Genomic DNA, 21156 nt, shown 5'->3' on the forward strand with positions numbered 1-21156 from the left:
GAAAGCATGCGTCAAAAACACCGCAGCGGTAGTCAGCTGATTTTGTCATATGACTGCCTCCACCAAACAGGAAGTTAGTCGAAGCAGAAATGTGGTCAAAGCGAAATTAATTGCTAGTTGAACAGTATACGAAATGAAAATGACGAGTAGCTTGTGAAACGAATTTACCTTATTGTAAAACATGAATGAGGAAGTTAACTAGAAGGCATGTTCACCTAGTCCTCTTTGTTTCTGATCGAGCAGATTTAAAATGAAGGCGTTTCGGGAAGTTCTAGCAGCCATTGTGTGCGTTCTGAGTTTAACAGTTCTGGAGGGACGGTGTGAATCATCTGGACCACAGTCACGCAATCCTGGCTTTGAAACGTATAGCTTAAATGGGAAATGGACGGTATACAACTCGAACGGTTCATTGTCGTTCAGTGCAGAAGTGCCTGGCTGTGTACATACAGGGCTATTGAAACAGGGACTTATTCAGGTAGGCAATGTTCGCTGGTTTTTTTAAGATCAGATGTGCCAAGTGAAATTCACTGAACAAGAGTTATTGAAAAGCTGATTTAGCCCTCTGACAATATTATACACACATGCATGCTAGTATGCTCGGCTTCTACACGCTATGCTGGAATGGCTGGTGTGGCTGAATCAGGCGGCGACGAACAAGGACTCGGCACAAGCAGTAATAAATGAAGTAGCACCTGGTGTCATTGTTTCCCCCCCATGTTGCATCATTCACATGGATCAGTTATCAGTCGATTGATGGGAGTCTACATGGCATTGATGGACGTGAACTTGAGATGAAAAAGATCAAACAAAATGAATAGCCAAATGCCTCAACTACAAAGAAGTAATTTAGCTTGCACCTCCCCGATTCTGTTGCACTTGGCATGTTGCTGCAGAGCTGTGGTGCATTTGCTTCTGGTGCCCTGTGAATTAAAACCAAGTAATGCTACCTCTGAATCACTCTACATGCACTGGCTGCCCATTGGTCTGTGGTTTTGGAATGAGGGTTTGTCATCTTTTTCCTTGTTTTTTGATAAGGCTTGTTTGTGTTTTGGACAGGACCCTTATTACAGGTTCAGTGACTTGGCCTACAGGTGGATTTCTCTTGACAATTGGACATACACGACCACATTCTCAGTGCCAGCTGAGATAAGGCAAGCACGGGTCTTATTATTGCACAAGTCATTGTCTTTACTGCTGGAAATGATAAAGCTGAGAACTACACGTCACCTCAGAAAGCTCTGTGTAATACCAAAATAGGCATTAAAAAATGTTCATAGCCACTCATTGCATCTTGCTTACCCTTGGATTGAGCATGCTATCATCTGCATGGTCTCTCTCCTATTTCAAAATTGTTTTTTGACATCTTTTGGATGCCCTGTCATAAGATGTTACTTTGAGCCAAAATGTTAATATTTTAATCTTTTTGGGGTTTCCCTCATCTTTAAAAATCTTAGTGCAATAAAATATCCCACTGTCCTTAAACAGTAATAGAAAAATGTTTAATGTGAAGGTAATTCAGTGTTGCCTAAGACTTGAAAAGTCTCACAAAATGTCTGATTTCGGTGGGAACACCCCCTGCACCACTTATGATAGGTTAGTGTACTTCCTGCTACATAATAGTTGTAGTTTGCTTTATTTTTCCATGTGTTATGTATGTTCTATTTGATAAAAGGGTGGATAATTTGGCCCAATCCAGTACTCAGCAGTTCCTTTCTGTGCCTCCTCAGGAGCAAGCAGAAGGTGCGTTTGGTCTTTGAGGGCGTGGACACGGTGTCCTCCATCTCCCTCAATGGCGCGGCCCTGGGGAAGACGGACAACATGTTCCGCAGATACGTGAGTGGAATCCCAGCATGCCCTGCCTCGGGCGCGTCCCACCGCACCGGCCCTGCATGATGCGCAGACCTGGGTCAAATGCGCATTTGTTTTGGATTCAAATACTTTTCTACACTTTACTGTTCTTGTCTGGTGTATTTGAACCAATGAAATACTCTCAAAAAGTGCAAATCTCACCTTCTGGTCATATTGGCAGGCTCAATTACACCAGGCAAGATCAATACAGCACAGAAAAGTATTTGAATCCGAAACAAATACATATTTGACCCAGGTCTGGTGACGCGCTCTGTGTTTTCGCAGGACTTCGATGTGCGAGGGCTGCTCGGGGAACGGGGGAATGTCCTCGCCGTCGCCCTCTCGTCCGCCGTGGCGTACGCCGCGGACCGCAGCCGGGCTCACTCCGCCTACCCGGTCCCTCCCGACTGCCCCCCGCCCGTGCAGAAAGGGGAGTGTCACGTCAACTTCGTCAGGAAGGTGAGTCGACAGATCTGTTCTCTGAGCCTCAGGTGATCTGGCATTTAAAGCCATTTAAATACATACAAAGATCCGGTGAGAAAGAGAAACCATATGTGTGAATTTGGTTATGGCAGTGGATTGTATTTCAGTATTTGTGTGTGTGTGTGTGTGTGTGTAGACCTTTTGAAAAATGTCATTTGCAATATCAGCAATTTATATCTTTTGTACATTTGCCTACTGTATATCTTGTGAAGTATTGCAGTATCTTATTCAGATTTTGTTTAGATATTTTATTTCAATACATTGAACTTTATTCAATATACTGCTGTTAGGGGATGTAATAATTTGTGCCATACTTACAAAACTGTATATGAGATCTATTGATTTGGCACAAGCTTCTGCCCTCCAACTGAACACTGTCCCAGGGGTTCATTTAGCAAAACATGTTTAAGTTCAAGCTTCAGCATGTTATATGGTGCTTGTAAAGTACAGTCTCTGGTGCCTTCATGCTTGCTTGTGGAATGAACTCGCTACATCCCTTGAGGATAGTGCAGGCTATTTCAGTCATATTTTTGTCAGAATTTGCATTTGAAATTTATTTTTTTTAAATTTATTTAAAGAATTTACAGTGCAGACGACGATGATTAGATTTAGAATTTATATACTCTTTCAGTATTAAAAAACTAAATACTTTAAATTCTTTCATCATACTTTTCCTACAATTTACATTTCAATGTGCTCTTCAGATTTGGTTTCAAAACAAGCTTCAAAGCAAAGCAAGTACCATTTTTCAGAAATTGTTTGCACGCACTACTAAATGCAGTGTCTGTTGACTCTGAAAGCCTCTTTTAAACATTGATATGTTTGAAACAGCAGTTCTCTACTGGAAGTGTCATTGAACTTTGAATGGCTGGTGTGTGAATGTGAGCATGTATTCAAACTTATGATTTCCTGGAAAGGGTGGAATCTGGGGACCCTCTACTACCTGCACTGCCTGTGAAACATTGGCGGTCCCCAGATTTAATCCTTTCAAGGAAAGTTATATATATGCTCATATTTCACACACCCACCATTCAAGACTTCAAAAGTTTAATGATAATTTCAATAGAGAACCGTTACATTTCAAACATCAATGTTTGAAAGAGACTCTCTGAGAGTGAGCAGGCACTGCTCACTGTAAGAACTAGTAAGGCCCTGATTTATAGACATGCCGTTCAGGTGTAGCTCAGGCGAATATGCACAGTGACCTGTAACAGCATCACGCACACTGAGGTGAGGCCACTGTCCACATGAGGCAGCAGGGCAGGACTGTGAACAGGCAACTAACCTCACTGAACACCACTGCTTAAATAAAAGAAGCTGCTGCCTCATTAAAAATGCATGGGCCTGTCACGCCTCACACTTGATTATCTCTTAAAATCAGTAAACAAGTCCTCCGGAAGGCTACCCGATCCCAGCTAACACACGGCTCTCCTACCTCATCGCTACATTATGAGCGCCATACGTAACCTGCCCTTACTCCGTTGTTAGAGGACTGAATATTAACAGGTCCTCGAAAAGGCTGTTATAACAAAGCCTTCTGGCAGGGCCCGGCCAATCAAAGCCTGCGGGGAAACGCCGCGTAATTAGCGGGGAGCGAAGATGCAGCGGAGCCGCTATTTCTGGCCCGTTTGTCTCATGAGACCGGGCCTTAAAAAAAGGTTGATGCACAGCGTCGCTGAGAATGCTGAGATCTCTTGACAACTGTACGGCTATATTTAGCTTCTCGAGCTAAAGGGCTTCTCAAGCTCTAGACCTCATTAGCCCCTCCTCGGTCTCCCTTTCACTGCTGAAACCCTGCTAACGGTCGCAGGGTTTGGACAACAGCACCCCTAAAGAAAAGTTATCTGCCTAGTGGTACTTTTTCTTTCAATGAAATGCAAATTTTTTTTTGGTTAACATTACACTTATTGATTATAAACGGGACTCTGTGCCTTCTTGGTGATTACTGAGTTGTATTTCTGAGAATAACACTGATGTTCTCCACTACTGTACATTGCTCTAGGTAAGAGTGTCTGCCAAGTGATTGAAATGGAATGTTCTAGAGGCAAAGCAGTATTATGTCCCAGTGGTCTATATCGGGCCTTGCCTCAGTCATAGTGTAAATGAGGGAGGGGTCTTGCGCAAATGTGTACCGTCGGGTTCCCTGAACTCCTCTGTTTACGCGGCCCAGCTGCCGGGACCTCACGTGCCGCCGTCGGCCGCCGCGTTCCCGTAAACACGGCCGGTGTTGCGCAAAGGCGCGCGGAATCTGGAAGCGGCCACCGCTCACGAGCTGTTTTTCAGGCCCAGAGCTCCTTCAGCTGGGACTGGGGGCCGTCCTTCCCCACCCTGGGGCTCTGGGGGGGCGTGCGATTGGAGGCTTGCGACTCGCTGCGGCTGCCGTACCTCGCCGCTACACCGACTCGCGGTACGTCACCTCACCTCAGGTTTCACCCCTGTCAGGGGAAATATCCTCTTTAGCGCTGATATGTAACTGCTCTTCCCCTACACTTGTGTTTCTTCAATAGAGATTTACTGTACAAGTTATAAATTATAAATATAAAAATACAAATATTAATTAAACTTCACATATATTATTATTTTATAGTCATTATGCCCTGTATTATACTCATTAGCAATTACCACATATCAAACATGTCTCTTAAACTCAGCTGAAAAGTAGCCTTACCACATGTTCAAGTGTATATATGTCTGTGTGTGTAATATTTATAATATTAGACTCATATCCTATGTCAGGGGTGGGTAGTTCTGTTCCAGGACGGTCTGTGTGGCTGCAGGTTTTTGTTACCACCCAATTACCTCTGGCTCTCTCAGCTCAAATTCTCTGTATACGCCAATTCCCATTCATTCATTGGTTAGGCTAGTTTCCTCTAGGGATAGAACAGCAGTCTGCATTTATCATTCAGTAGCTTATCAGGGGATTTATCTAAAATGTCAGGTCATGTAAATGAGAGGGCTGATTAATTAATTGAGAGGATACGTTGCCACAAAATCTCAAAACAGATACGGCCCCCCATTCGCACCTCTGCCCTATATTATGCTCACATCAAACATACCACTTAAATTGTGATGGAAAGTAATCCCACGATGTGTTTTCCCTTTCATGAAAGAATGAACACTAATGAGCATTTCTGAGGAATGTGTTGTGTGTCGTTCACGGTGTTGTGTCTGTGTGTGTTGTTCACGGTGATGCGTTGTGTGTAAGTGCATCGCTCATGGTGATGTCACTATCCTGTCCCACTTCCACAGGGGGTGATCCCTCCCAGTGGAGCGTGGAGGCGGAGCTGCACTGTGACGCAGTGGCGGCGGTGGAGGGATCCGTGACGCTCCTCCTCCCCGAACTCGCCACGCAGCAGACCTTCCAGATCTCTCTGCCAGCGGGGCAGAGCAGGAGCACGTTCGTCCTCCCTGTCAACAAGGTGGGACTGAGCTACTGGGGAGGAGACAACTGCTGAATTGGTTGTGTTTGGCTCGGTTGAGGGAATACCAGGATGTGAACTGACACTTCTCCAGGCGCTGACCCTGGGTCACCTACTTTCTTTTTCTGTTATGGTTGGTGCTATTATTAACGGGCTGGTAAGCTGATCCTGGATCAGGTCTGGGGGTCAGAAAGTGCTTTAAGCAGTGGAGGAACCCTTTGGGGGTGGAGCCAGGCCTGTACTGTATCTGCACTACTGTAGACCTATATCTGCAGGCCTTGTGTGAATCAACTGTGGATCCGATCACTTTTTAAAGTGTACATAACTGTTTCAGCCAGGGATTTTTTTGGACATGAGTAATGTTATAGTAACTAAATAGGATGAAGTCACAGTGGACCAAAAACCAAGTTTCCTCTTCCTCAGATTACCAGCTGAAGTCAAAAACACAAAAGGAGGACTTAGTGTAGCCTGAGTTCAGCTCTGTTGCATAGTCACCACCTATGTTTACCTACTAGCGGTATATCGACCTTTCTGTATCTTTGTGTGTATATTTTTTAGACAAACATACAGTATTTGTACAATGATTGGGGTGAAGGGGTAAAAAACGGTGGGAAATCAGAAATAAGAATAAAAAATGGAAAAGGCATGTTAATCAAACAGGAAATTCATCAGTGTGGTTAAACGTGTCCACTTGGAAAAGGACTGGCTTACTGTACCTGTCAGGTCCAAGAGTCCCTCTGAAACGGAGGCATGTCTTCTCCACAGAGCGCGGAAGTAGAGCTATGGTGGCCCAGGGGACACGGCTCGCAGCGACAGTACAACATGAGCGTGCAGGTGAAGCTGGACGGAGGCTTCGCCATCGACACCAAAACCCTGGTCAGTGCTTCGTTTATTTGTTTATGTTTAACTACACGTTACTAGATAAGTTCAGGTCACGACAGAAACATTTATTGTCATGTTACCAGGGTTGGGGTGAGTTCCATTTCAGTTGGGCCAATTCCAAAAATGAAATTAACTGTGGTTCGTTTGTTGGAACATCTCCATCAACCATGATGGGGACTGAAAGTATTGAATTTCCGTTTTTTTCCTGAATTGACTGAATTGAAAATCCAATGCATGTTTTCTGTTATTTAGTTTGGATTTGCGGACAGTCAATAAATATGTTGGAAATGAGCACTTTGACTGTACATAGGAGCAGCAGGCAGCTGCTCTTATGTGAACAGAGGTTTGTGTGTGTGCTGTGCTCCAGGTGTCTTTCCGTACAGTGGAGCTGGTTCAGGAGCCCATTGCCGGGTCACCAGGGTTGAGTTTCTACTTTAGGATCAATGGGATTCCCATCTTCCTCAAGGGGTCCAACTGGATCCCAGCTCACGCCTTCCAGGACCAGGTCACGCCCAGCATGTAAGCCACGCCCACATTATGGCTCAGCAGATGTGTGCTCAACGAGGAAATTGTTAGGCACTAACAGTGTTCCCATGCGACAGTTACTATCGAACAATTTCAAATTCAGTTCTGTTCAGTTCAAGTCCTATTTCCTTCACTGATGAAGTTGATTTAATTAAGATAGGCTTGCCAGTGAGAAGGAGAGCAATTTTCACCTTTTTAAAATTTAGGAACACCTTTTAAATTCATTAAAATTAATTACACCAGCCAAATGACTGCTGAGTCACTTATCGGCTTGGTGGATTCCCCTTGGGCAGCCATTTTTGTTTTATGTGCAAGCTAATTTTCAGGCTGCAAGGTGAAACCGATCCGGTTTGGATCAGAATTTTCCTATCCACTGAACTAATTTGTGCTACCCACACCTCCAAATATCTTTTACAAACTCGCCACATACCGCTTATTGATAAAAATGCCCCTCTGCTCCTACAAACTCTTTTAACACTTAGTTGATTCTCTCAACATGCAATGAACTGTAATGACCAAATCTCAGAGTTCACCTGCCATCAGTAGACAGACTTGCTTGTTAATACCTCTATGCCCTGACTTAGCCCAGGGAGAATTTGCGTGCTGTGCTGATTGATGTCTCTGTGCCTGCGTCAGACTGAGGAACCTTCTGCAGTCAGCTGTGGACGCCAACATGAACACGCTGAGAGTCTGGGGGGGAGGAGTCTACGAGCAAGAACATTTCTACAGTCTCTGTGATCAACTGGGAGTCATGGTAACATCTCTGGCCTATTTAAAGATTTTTTTTCTGTTTCTGTTTCTTTCCGGAGAAACGCTACGTTGGTACCGACCTGTAGACAGCAAGCACAAGTCACTGCCATTTATTTTCATATTTGGATTAAAATAACTGAGATCTCATCTCTTAATAAGAATGCAGTATTTCAGCGTATTGTAAATGGGCAGTCTTCAGCATTGCTCAGTTGAATATAATTAGCTACATCATAGTTTTGGCCGGATATCCTTAATTAGCGGATATGTTGTTATGTCACAGCATTCACTTCATTACCACTTTCCACCTGCTTGCATCTCGCCCCCTGATGTGATCTTTGAAAGCCCGCAAAATGTTAATTAATGTCACGGCTGTGTGCTCCTGCAGGCAGAAGACCTTACAGTACAGGAAGTTACATCACAACTGACTGAGCGTAATACAAAGCAAATGACAGGCACCTGATTTAAGGATCATTTCAGGTCAAGTTTCAGACACTGATCTCATTGCATAATGATCAGTCCTTGAAGTGGAATAAAAATTCACAATGAAATGATGAACTCCTAAAATTGACAGCTAAACATTAATGACATTTGTTCTGTCTCTTCATCACACCTTCCAACATAGCTTTTGGCACGTTCTTGTGGTTCTTGACGCGCGTCCAAACCACAGCATACCGGTTTTAGAAAAGCAAAACAGGAAGTGTAAAAAATAACACCCTGTGCTTGTGCGTTTCAGATTTGGCAGGACTTCATGTTTGCCTGCGCCCTGTACCCCACAGACTCCGAGTTCATAGAGACAGTGAGACAGGAGGTCACTCACCAGGTGAGCTGGACTCAGACTCCCATAACGCATCACCACTGGCTTTGTGTGACCTCATGCTAAAGGCATTCCCAGCTAGCCTAGCTCTGTTATATTTATTGCATTCCCATAGTGTTCTGTTAGCATACAGCATTCTGTATTATGTATTTTGCATTCTTACGCAAACCTTCAGCTATCATGTAACATTTAGCTTCATATATATTACATTCTCATGTAACATTCAGCTGCCATATGACATTTTGGCATACCATTTTCCTGTGGTGGCAGGACAAAATATCAGCAAGACTGGCATTAAAGGGGATAGGGGTGGTCATTTTCTTTGTGGTCGATGGTTTAGCATTTCCCTGTGAACAACCAGGTTTTTTTTTTTTTTTTTTTTAAAGAGGATAACTGCAGACAAATTAAATTTGAATTCACTGGTTAAATTCACAATTTAAATTCACTGTTGAGCAAATACATTTAACCCTGTGCTTTGAAACAGAACTACTGGAGTTCAGTACTTTCAGAGGTAATTTTGACAGTTTAACCCAGAAGATCAACTGAACGCTCTTTATGTCATCATTTTGCTGCGTTGTAAAAAGCCTCTTTTGCAATAATGACCCTGCGGAACAAAATGAGAACAGTATAAAAAGATGTAGATTAGAAAGATGACACAGACAGTCAACTGCTGTTTGAGAAGACTGAGAGGCAATTAGGAAATTTGACTAGTACACCAGAGTAAATTGCCCTTTATCCCTTAACAGCATCTTTAATATTTACACTGAGTCAAAATCCATGTAAAGACAACACATTACTTCCCATTGCCAATGTCACTGTATTGGGGGCGTTTTCTGTTTCCTTTTTAATGCTTGTGTGTGCGTGTGTGTGTGTATATCAGTGAAGATGAGTATTCATGCACAGCTTTGACTAAGCATTTGGCCCTGGCATGGTCCAGACTCGATACCCAACCGTGGGGCTCATTCACACACAGGAACATTACCTTACCTGGATGAGCCACCCAGCAGATGCATTGGGACATTTCATTTTCCTTTTGGTCCAGAGGAACTGATGCCCCCTAGTGGCACAATTTCTATCAGCAGCCTGTTGAGAGGGGTCATCTGTCTAAGTATTAACCAAGTCCAGCCCCTCCTAGCTTTAGTGACTCATCACTGGAACGGTGTCCTGGTTGTCTGGTCCTGCCATCGAACAATGGCAGTGTAATTACTTGAAGAGCCACTGTCGTACAATGATTTGTGAACTGGGCTTGTAACTGAGAGATTGCAGGTTCTACTGCAATCGTACCCTTGAGAAATGTACTTAACCAGACCCGGCTCAATAGAAACCCAGCTGTATAAATGGGTTGTTTTTAAACGTAAGTTATGTAAGTCTCTCCGGGTAAGACATCTGCTAAATGCGTATATGTAAATGTGAACATAAATGTAAGTGCAGTTGCTTCTGTCTGCACGCGCTCTCTGTGTGCAGAGTGGCTGTGCTGTTGAGTGCAGCAGCCGTGCTGAAGTCAGATGAGGATAAGGTATTCTGCATTGATCCTTCTCCTCCTCCTCCGCTTGGCTGCTGTCGCGGGGTCCCTCCCTTTCCGATCCGTCTCTGTCTGCTGCTTCTGCTCCTGGCTGCCCTGCCATCCCGGGCTGCGTTCGCTTCTGACAGTGAGAGAGTGCTGAGGCTGCTCTGCTTTGAAATGAATTCAGCCTTCTCTCTCTCTCTTTGTATATTCATTTAGCGGGGGTGGGGCTTCCCTCAAAGTGACCCTGTAAGTGTATGGACAATGAAAATGATGCACACACACACATATGCACTCACACACACTTATACACACACACACACTCGGACACACACACCCACATGTATATACACACACATACACACACACACACCTGGAGGCCCGCACCCCAGACTTCTCCCTAAGTCACTGCCAGGCGTATGGTGCTCAGTCACTGAGCCTCGCTGGGCACAGGGCGTTCTCTGTGTTCCTGTGTACTCAGTGGGGCGTGCTGGTTAATTAGGGAGTGCACCCCCTCACGCACCAGCTGTGTCCCACCGGCTCAGGGCTTAAGAGTCACAGGCCAATTTCCCCTCACTTCTGCCCCCCCCGCTTAAACAAGACGCAGTACGGCCTTGAACCAGCGCTTTTCATAGCTCATTAAACATTAGGATTGCACATTAAAACTCTCGCTGTGATCTCGAATGGTAGAAAGGTGCAACTCCTCAAACAATAGCTCACCCCCGCGCCCCCTCCTCCCCAACACGCGCATCCAATTTCATTCATTTAGTGGCATACACGCTGAGAGAGTTCTCATAGAGTCATTATTTTGCCTTTGCAGGTTTTGTCAGCCATGTTTACTTGCTTGTATTGTACATTTCATGTGTTTTATTGGTGGCCAGATGAGGCCACCAATGGCAATTACAACAGCAACAACTACCGGCATAATCATGCAGCTCTGTAGTAATGTAATGTAGTATCTCACATACTAACCGGACTGTTCAAGATGAGGGATTTCAAACAGATGGATGTTCTTCCCTTGGGCTGACTGTAAGTTCATGCTGGAGAAGCAATATCGAGGACAGATGAAAGGAATAAAAATTAGTCTGAATGTCCGCTCTACGTTTTATGAGTAAGGAGGCAAATAAAGCTTTAATTTATTGCCTCCACTGATGGGTTATGAGATAGCCACGGACAAGAACCAGCTGAATTACACAAGGAAAAAAAAGACAATCGCCTTCTTCATTTTTACAATAGTATTGCCTTTGTGAAGAGGTTATTTCTTGTCTGACTGAGAGAACTAGTGTTTAATTTGTGATGCGATTTAAGTGTACGCTTTTGTCAAAATTAAAAATGGAAAAGACCACTTTCACGCTGAATATTTTACCAACGAAGACAGTCGGGTAACATTGTTTTCCCCACCAAGATGAATGGGTAACATTGCCACCTCCCAGACAACATGAGTTTTTGAAAGGGGGTTGTGGGAAATCTGCGAGTCGAGCGATGCCATTTCCTGTTTGTGCGTCAGGTGAGGAGGCTGAAATCCCACCCCTCCGTCATCGTGTGGAGCGCGAACAACGAGAACGAGGCTGCCATCGCCTCGGACTGGTTCGGCATCCCCGCCCCCCAGCGCCCTCGCTACGTGAAGGACTACGTCACGCTCTACGTTGACAACATCAGGGAGATCGTTCAGAAGGCGAGTAGCCATGACGTTCCTTTCTCAGTCATTGCATTTATAGAGCAGGTGTTGATCTTCAGCAGGTGTTGATCTGCGCCTTGCCTGAGCAATCATTAATTGTCACAAGCCTATAATTACAGAGTTCTATCAGACATTTTTTGTCAAAATCTAGTAATTAATGGGGGAACGGTTGTGTCATTTTCCTGTCTTAAACCCCTGAGATCATATTAAAACATACTAAGACTAACATTGTGGCCATAGAAATCAGTGCAGTGCTATGGGGGTTGAAATCCTAAAGCTTCACAACTCAAAACTTTGAAGATAAAACCCTGTAATTCTAAGCTCTTGAAATGGCAAATTTTGACCTGACCTTTCAATTGAACTGTCCACTGGGAAATCCATTGCTGTCTGTTGACTGAAATCCGTTTCACTACCACTGCATGGTATTGTAGTGTACATTAACCTCCCATGAGCAGTCACTTCTTTGAGCATATTTACCTCCTCATCCCTGTAAGCAGTCATTCCTCAGTGTCCAGACGGGCCATCCGTTGTTTTTTTGTAAAGCAAGCGGGTTTTAACACATCAAGGATGAGCGTGTGTGAGTGTGTGTGTGTGCGTGTGTGCGTGTGCGTGTGTGCGCGTGCGCGTGTGTGCGTGTGCGCGTGCGCGTGTGCGTGTGTGCGCGTTTGCGCGTTTGCGCGTGCCTGTGCCTGTGCCTGTGAGTGTACGTGCGTGTGCGTGTGTGTGTGTGAGTGTGTGTGCGTGTGTGCGTGTGCGCGTGCGCGTGCGCGTGTGCGTGTGTGCGCGTTTGCGCGTGCCTGTGCCTGTGCCTGTGAGTGTACGTGTGTGTGTGTGTGTGCGTGTGCGTGTGCATGTGTGCGCGTTTGCGTTTGCGCGTGCCTGTGTCTGTGCCTGTGAGTGTACGTGTGTGTGTGTGCGTGTGCGTGCACGTTTGCGCGTGCCTGTGCCTGTGCCTGTGCCTGTGAGTGTACGTGTGTGTGTGTGTGTGTGCGCGCGTGCGTGTGCGCGTTTGCGCGTGCCTGTGCCTGTGCCTGTGAGTGTACGTGTGTGTGTGTGTGTGCGTGTGCGCGTGCGTGTGCGCACTTGCGTTTGCGCGTGCCTGTGCCTGTGCCTGTGAGTGTACGTGTGTGTGTGTGTGTTTGGCTTAAAATCTCCCCCTCAAGGCCTGGGTACTGGTAACCACAGGACTAATTTGTCAGTTCAGTGAATGGCTGCATGTGTCTGTGCTCACAGCCAGTCCCGGTGCCACTGGAGGGCTTTGGGCATTGTGGTACAGATGAGATTGTGTTGCTATGGCGCAGTAGCACACACTGGTGTTGTTTCAGCTCATATTAGCGACAAAAACACAGACCATTATGGTTACAGAAAACAATCCTCAGCTGCATAGAACATTAGCGCTTTATCAGAGGCTAACGCTGGTGCAGGAGAGGCGGAGGGTAGGGTTTGCTGGTTTTTGTTGTTGCTCGGCACTTAATTGGTGAATTAAAGCATTACACAGTTAATTCAGCTCACCTAGTTTCTCTGCTCTAAAGTGGTTGTTGTGTTTAAGGTGAAAAAAAACCCAGCAGACTGGGCAGCTCCCCAGAACCAGTGTTGGCCATTCCTGGCATAGCTGGAGGTGGATTTAACAATGAGACGAGCTACTGCAAGTTGTATTTTGGTTTCGAGGAGGACCTCTGCTGTTTAAGCAGTGATTCATAGCATCATACCTGTGATACACTGTTGCTCATTCTCCTACACTGAATCACCTTTCCTTTCAACCAATGACAATGTGTGTTACATAAAACACGGGGTATGCCACTCACAGCCGGCTCATTCCGTGAGCGTCAGCGCACCTGAAGGCGTTTGGAAGGGAACCGGTCACATGGCTGAACTCTGAGGCGGGTGCCAAGCCTCACGACTGGTGCCAAGCCGAAAGCGTGGACAGATATACCAGCGCTCCCTTCTCTCCCTCTGTCTCTGCATTTCGCCTTCAGATAGAAGTCGTCGCTCAGTTTTAACTGTTAGTCTACAGACGAGGCTGTTGGGCTCTGACTGCTATCTATATCCCCACGCCATTGAGCGTAGTCTGTATGCAAAGACTGCAGAACAGGTACTCTTAATATTTGCTGTTAGTTAGCTCCATAATGTTTCGGAGGGGCTATGCATAAAAACGTGCTGTAATTACTACAAGTGAATAAAAATACCCTTTTAATAAAAGCTGAGAATGTGCATTTTAACCGCATGTGAAATGTTTGATTGCAAATCTAAAATTGCAGAGTACAGAACAAAATCAAGAAAAAATTAAAGTATGTTTTCCCCAAACATTATGGAGCTCAGTGTATGTATACTTGGTCTGTACTACTTTATACATACAATTAGCATATAGCAAAATGAGGGCTAAAAACATTCAAAAAGTCAGTATGACAAATAATACTGGTTATGATTGCTGTGACATCAGTTATCTCAAGCTGTCCATGTATGGTTTCGGTACTGTATGACATGGACCCCACCACTATGTAGGGAAACGGGCCGAGGGGTGTTTGCTGTTGTATCAGTGTGTTGTGCTGAGGTACCCACACATTAAAAGCTGTGTTTTTTAAGCGCATCGGGCTCATGCCCTCACAAAGTCCTCTGTGTGTTTTCAGGAGGACAGCAGTCGCCCGTTCCTCACCTCCAGCCCCACCAACGGGGCCGAGTCGGAGCGGGAGGGCTGGGTGGCGCGGGACCCTTACGACCCCCACTTTGGGGACACGCACTTCTACAGCTACCTGCAGGACTGCTGGGACTGGAGGGGCTTCCCCCGCACCCGCTTCGCCTCCGAATACGGCTTCCAGTCCTGGCCCTCCTTCTCCACCCTGCAGAAGGTCATCTTCATCATAATAATAATAATAATCATAATAATAATAGTCTTCGTCGTCGTCATCGTCATCATCATCTAGCAGATGTTCTTGACCGAGCGATTTAAATTGTAAAAATTAAAATATATATATATATGTTGTTAATAATCATAATCATGGACATATAACATTTTTTAGCACCTTTTATAGATTTTCGAGTACTATACAGTAGGGAGATACATTGGATCTTTGATTACCACAGTGGATCAGGATCTTGATCTAAAGTTTTATCTGAAGAACTAAAGCCTATAGGGGCCAGAGTGTGCTATTGTAAGTGCGTGATTGGGAGTGAACTGTATTGTGGGTAACATGGGGAGTGTGTCCACCGCAGGTTTCTGCCCCTGAAGACTGGAGCTACCAGAGCGGCTTCTCCTCCCACCGGCAGCACCACGACGCGGGCAACCAGCAGATGCTGGAGCAGGCCAAGCTGCACTTCCACCTGCCGGACTCCCCCGATCCTCTACAGGCCTACAGAGACACGCTCTACCTCACGCAGGTCCGCCTCCTCCTGACGGCACGCCAGCGCCCGGCCAATCAGAGCGCTCGCTCAACCCACTCAGTCGGTCAGATCTGCATGTGGCCAGTCAGTGCGCTGGCTCACTCCTCCAGTCAATCAGATACACACGTGACCCGTCCGAGGACACATTCTTGTGCATCCAATCATGTCCATTGCTATTTTGAATGTGACCAATCAGAGCAATTGTTGGAATTGCTCTGTACCCAGCCAACAGGAACCATAAGATTAGCTCACCAGATCTCTATTCACAATGCCAAATGCCATACCAGCACTCCTTGATATTCTCACATTAGACCCAAGGCTGATTGGTTAACAGGTTCAAAGTCCTACTATATACAAAAGGAGCAATGTGAGAAAAGCTAACTAGTCACTGACATTGAAATACCTGTAATGTGGCAGCAGTGGATCAGTATAAAACTGAGAATGCACAGAGGTCATTTTAAGCGTGTGTGAATGGAGGTGATTTGTTTGTTATATATGTGCATACCTAGTTGATGGGTTTAAAATGCACGTGTGCAGGTTACTATAAAAAGTATTTTGTGTGCTGCATATGATAAGTTTAAAGTGTGTGTGTGTGTGTGTGTGTGTTATGCAGGTTATGCAGGCGCAGTGTGTAAAGGCTCAGACAGAGTTCTACCGTAGGAGCCGCAGCGAAATCATAGATGGACAAGGAAAGACCATGGGCGCCCTCTACTGGCAGCTCAATGACATCTGGCAAGGCCCATCCTGGTCCTCTATTGGTCAGTATGCTGTACTAGTTACACTGTTGTCTCTTACACTTGTACTGCACAACCGCATTCACATACTTTCATATACCGTATATCAACATATATATCGACATTATACACATGTCTATGTGGAAGTGTTCGATATGTCAATAGCCTTGACGGTCAATAGCTTTGTCTTGATTTTTAAGTCACTGTTTTATGTGTGTGGGAGAGTGTGTTTATGTGTGTTTGTGTGTGTGCATAAATTTACAGACTGTATTAAGATGTTCTTCAGTCTGCACTGTCAGTGAATTTCAGATTTCCTGTTATTCCACTTCAAAAGGGAAACTTGATGGCAGATCAGAGCATAGCTGTCTGAGGCATCAGTAAAATCAGCACACTTCTCCATATCAGAAAGATCATACATTTCAGAGCTGTTTCAGATCTGAGCTGTCGTTTACTTCACTGTATTTTTAGAACCTGTGTGGTCATTTTTGCATTATCGCCTACAGAAGAAGGAATCAGCTCACAGTGAAGGAATAGTAACATAGAGGTTGCGTTTCCCCCTCTTGTGCAGAGTTTGGTGGGAAGTGGAAGATGCTGCATTATTTTGCCCGAGACTTCTTTGCCCCTGTGCTGCCGGTGGGGTTCCTGGACCAGGGGCTGCTCCTGATCTACGCCGTGTCCGACCTGACCTCTGACCTCACCCTCAGGGTCGTGGTAGGTCATGGCATTGTGTCGTCTTTGTGTGTCCGATACCTCTCCATTGGGAATAGCATTCTGCCCTTTACCCTGAACAGCTGATTGAGGATTATAATACCCCAGTATGATTTTGTCCTCAAACACTCATACCAAGCTCACTATGGATGTTAATGTTTCATGTTGCAGAGGGACAAGGTCTGAGGTGTAGTAGTTTACTTTTTTCATTACATTACATTTATTTGGCAGACACTTTTATCCAATGCGGCATGCAATAAGTGCATTCCAAAGGTCATTGGAACAACTACAAACACAGGTCTGATATGGAAATGTTTCCCATGACGTCCCAAAATATGTAGTGTCGTGTAGTAATGTGTGTTTTGTGTGTGCGTTACCAGGTTACAGTGTACCAGTGGAGCAGCTTGAAGCCGGTGTGCACTCTGGCCTCTGGGGCGGCGCTGGTGAGCGGAGGGAGCGCCCTGCCTCTGTTTAAGCAGCCCGTGGCCGCCCTGCTGGCGGGATGCGGGAACTGCACCACGCTGACCTGCGTCCTGACCTTCCACCTGGAGGACTCCGAAGGCCAGCGTGGTCCCACAAACCACCTCTTCCTCAGCTCTCCCAGAGAGGCACAAGGCCTGCAGATGCCCAACATCACAGTGAGCATGAACCCTACCATTCAAACAACACGCGTTTCACATCGTTACTATAAAACAGTGGTTCTCAAATTCGATCCTGGGGGGACCACTGTGCACGCTGGTTTTCATTCAAACCTCAACTGCAATCCCAGTGTGGATGCACTCACCTGATTCTACTAATCAACCTCTAGTCGTTGCTAAGCACCTTGATTAGTAGAATCAGGATCAGGTGTGTGCACCCACACTGGCCCTTTCTGGATAAGACTGGGGACCCCAGCTCTAAAACATGAAAAGCACCTAATTAAGAAAAATGGGATTGCAGACGAAGTTGGAATGAAAACCGGCATATACAGGGGTCCCCCAGGACCGAGTTTGAGAACCACTGCTATACACCTTCAGTCCTCCTTTCTAATTTTCTGGGCAAGACAGACATTCAGTTAGTTTTAAGGTTTCTGTATTTCTAATAAATATTGAAGAGAAACATCTTGTGAGCTAATGATTGAGAAAGTTGTTCTGACATTAACAGGGCTTTCAATCTGCAGCTCTTTATTGGAAATAATATAAAACTGTATGTGCATTACTCCTCCTGATTTAGCAGTGGTGTGATATTTTGTAGTTTTATTTTAAGTTTAACTCAGTGTAAAAAAATTGCTCATTGTTATCAGGTTGTAGAAAATTATTTCTCCCGTTCTGGATTTAGCTGTATTCCAGTACTGTTAATAAGTATGCTCTGTTCCAGGAGTCCTCAATCTTGTCCAGAAAGGGGCAGTATGGGTGCAGGCTTCTGTTCCAAACAGGCAGTTACACACCTGATTCTACAAATGAATCAATGAGTAGACTCTTTTACCTTGATTAGCAGAGTCAGGTGTTTTACTGCTTGGTTGGAACAAAAGCCTGTACTGACACTGGACCTTTCTGGAAAAGATTGAGGACCTCTGCTCTATCCTGTTCAAACAGTGGGTGTCCTTTTACGATTAACATGACATAATGACGAAAACAGGCCATTCAGCCCAACAATGCCTGCCATTTTCCTACCGCTGAAATGTACCTAGTGCTCAGCTTAACCACGAACTAAGTAGTATCTAGCACCGTATAAACAAAGCCTGGTCTTGAAAACAGTTCCTGTCTCTACTACATGGCCTGGCAAGCTATTCCACATTGTGACTACTCTGTGTTTGTGTGTGTGTGTGTGTGTGTGTGTGCGCGCGTGCGCGTCCACAGACAAGCATCCGGCAGGACGGGGCGACGTACGAGGTCACTCTCCGCACTTCCGCAGTCACGCCCTTCCTGTGGCTGGACGTGGGGGACATCCCGGGACGCTTCGACACCAACGGCTTCCTCATGGCGACAGAGAGCCGGACGGTGCGCTTCTACCCCTGGGGTCCCACCAGCGCCTCCCAGCTGTCCCGCGCCCTGCAGGTCACCTCACTCAGGGGCGTGTACCGAAGACAGCCGTGACCGCGACCACAGCTTGTGCACACCCAACCTCAGGGAAAATGTAGTTTTGTTATAGCTGATGCTTATTTTAAAACACCATTCTTGTGAAGTAATTGTCAAATGTAATAAGTGACCTGATACAATGATATTTGTGGAGGTAGGCTGCTGGATAGCTTATCACGTGTGTGAATGGGCCCCACTATCTGGTGTACAATATGGACTGTGGCAGTGCCAGCTGAAAAGAATGGACACAGCCTGCGGTAGGCTAATGAGAACGTTCAAATTTTGAAAAAAATGTTTCCCATCGACATACTGGTGTGACATGTTGCTTGTGCTAGACCTTGCAGTTTGGTCTCTGCACCTTGAAGTGGTTTGACGTCAGATGGATGATTCACTCTGGCTGTTAACAGCAACAGTGAAATGTGTGGAGGAGGAGTTCATTTCAAAAGCTGCCATTGCACTATGAACGAAGGTAATACGAATGTAAATTGCTTAAGAGCACAAATGTCAAGAAGCACTTTATACTTTTCAGAATTTTATTATAAAAGTATTACAATCAGCCAATTAAAAAGCCAACAAACAGGACTTTGCCATTTGCCAATGCCATATGTACATACAAAGTGGAATTTCAAAGCGCAAGTATAAATATGCTAGCCTGATAGATCATAGTGCAGAGTATGTTAGTTTCTTTTCAGTAGAAGCAAGAAAATGTGTCAGTGTGAGAAAAAACAAAAAACTTTGGGTTAAATTTACATTTTACAGCAATGCTGTTTCTTTAGCTTTTAAAGAATGCAATACTTTTATTATTCGAGACAGGACTCCTCCCTGAAAGTTAATGTTCCATCATCGTCAGGGAAGCACACTGTACATATTTCCTTGTTTAAATCTTTCCTGTCACACAGGTTCATTTACTATGAATAAGCATTTCTGTGGTTTCTCTACTGCACTGCATAGTCCATTTCAAATGACAGATAAAACCTAAAGTCTCAGACTAAGAAACTGCATTGAACCTCCAGATGTACAAGCTGGTCGGTTAAGCTTCACACTTTTAAAAACTTTACACGAGTACCATTTTTCCAACTACTAGCTGGAGCAAGTTTAAAGGTAGTAACAAATACGCCACTGAGTCGAAATTAACAAACAACAAAAACAACCCAAAAAAAAAACACATTCATTTTTTAAATGCATAGTGGCAGACTTTAAACACATGACAGGTAAAGGGACAAGTAAAAAAAAAAAAGTCACAATAGCATAAAACCAGTACAACAGAGCATTTTTTTGTCTATGTTCCATAATCTTTGGATTTTATCTTCGACGTTCCAAAAGAACACTGGACGTCAGAGTGATCTGATGCAAGGCCATTCTGCTGACGGAGTAATTGCGTTGAATGGCTTGTTCGGTGATGAGAGAGAGGCTGCTTGATTGTCCGTGAAGCCGCAACTGAACCAACATCCGTGGCGAGGTGGACGCCGTTTCGGACGCGACGCGGCTGCGTCCGACGTCCCTGACGACCGGGCCTCAGTCACGCGATCTCCGCTCGAGGGCCTGTTGTCTTTGGCAGGAAGTCGATCGCTGTGGCTTCCTGTACTGGCTGCCGCAGCACCTCCGGTCCCTTACACGCATGGAGCCGTTGTCCTAACGGGCCTGTTCCATCCCTCCCTCGGGAGCTGGGGGGTGTGCGTGCGTTTCAACCTTCTACACCGAGGGAGGGGAAGAGAGGGTCCCTCTTCTTTGCCGTGATGACTTCATGGTAAACCAACGGAGATTAAGTTTCCTGCCCACTAATTTAACAATGACTGCTGGTGTGAAGGGTACTTTCCAAGTGTAGGAGAAACCGAAGTCACGCAGATTTCACTGTTTTTTTTTCGTTTTTTTTTTTTAAACCTGCCAGTAGTACACCGTTTCCTTTGATTGTCTTGGTTTCGGGTATGTTGATCCCAGAGTTTGGGAGCACTTAACCAGTATAAAGGTCGGGGGAAGGGAGGGATTTTTGGTGCTGTCGTAGCTGTGGGAGATGGACAGAGCCTCTGTGCTTGAGGAATGCTTGGTCAGAAATGGCCGCGTCCGAGTGCGCTCTGTTTCCGTGGGGATGCGGCCCTCCACCCGGGCGCTGAGAGGAGGCGGTGGGTGGGTGGGTGGGCGGGTGCTATAGCGAGGGGGGGGCGGGGCCTGCGTTATACCTCCCCCTCCACCGCGAGCCCGGGGCCCTCGCTCGGCTCGGGGGGCCCGCACAGGGACCCCGAAATGCTGAGGCTCAGCTTCATGAAGGACGTCTCCACCCCGCTGTCGAATGCTCCCCCCTCCTCCGGATCATCCCCCTTCAGGCCCTGCACCTGCTGGGACAGGGGTGCGCCTGGGGAGGGACAGAGAGAGAGAGAG

General features: G+C 45.7%; 2 protein-coding genes across 3 annotated transcripts in view; one reads left to right on the forward strand and one right to left on the reverse strand.

Annotated features, from left to right (window-relative positions):
* Nucleotides 1-44: 44 nt before the first annotated feature.
* Nucleotides 45-19362, forward strand: manba (mannosidase, beta A, lysosomal). The gene is made up of 17 exons (XM_064335270.1): nucleotides 45-475; nucleotides 1057-1151; nucleotides 1728-1833; nucleotides 2134-2307; nucleotides 4615-4738; nucleotides 5581-5750; nucleotides 6516-6626; nucleotides 7000-7151; nucleotides 7794-7911; nucleotides 8641-8727; nucleotides 11733-11900; nucleotides 14531-14749; nucleotides 15114-15278; nucleotides 15895-16039; nucleotides 16584-16726; nucleotides 17104-17361; nucleotides 18562-19362. Exons 1-17 carry the CDS (start codon nucleotides 251-253, stop codon nucleotides 18796-18798), a joined length of 2697 nt encoding a protein of 898 aa, XP_064191340.1. The 5' UTR covers nucleotides 45-250; the 3' UTR covers nucleotides 18799-19362.
* The window catches only part of LOC135254777 (nuclear factor NF-kappa-B p105 subunit-like), a 28213-nt gene continuing 26352 nt past the window's right edge, over nucleotides 19296-21156 (reverse strand). For both annotated transcript variants that reach the window (XM_064335269.1, XM_064335268.1), the window contains exon 24: nucleotides 19296-21130. In XM_064335269.1, the coding sequence (XP_064191339.1) occupies nucleotides 20952-21130 (179 nt within the window). In that variant the 3' untranslated portion in view covers nucleotides 19296-20951. The remainder of the gene's footprint in view (nucleotides 21131-21156) is intronic.

This window comes from Anguilla rostrata, chromosome 5 (assembly GCF_018555375.3).
Source record: "Anguilla rostrata isolate EN2019 chromosome 5, ASM1855537v3, whole genome shotgun sequence".
Lineage (NCBI taxonomy): Eukaryota > Metazoa > Chordata > Actinopteri > Anguilliformes > Anguillidae > Anguilla > Anguilla rostrata.

Coding starts and splice junctions, on each gene's coding strand:
- manba (XM_064335270.1), top strand. CDS start 251: ATGAAGGCGTTTCGGGAAGTTCTAGCAGCCATTGTGTGCGTTCTGAGT. Junction 4,739..5,580: donor CGCCGCTACACCGACTCGCG/GTACGTCACCTC, acceptor CCACTTCCACAG/GGGGTGATCCCTCCCAGTGG. Junction 7,152..7,793: donor GACCAGGTCACGCCCAGCAT/GTAAGCCACGCC, acceptor TGCCTGCGTCAG/ACTGAGGAACCTTCTGCAGT.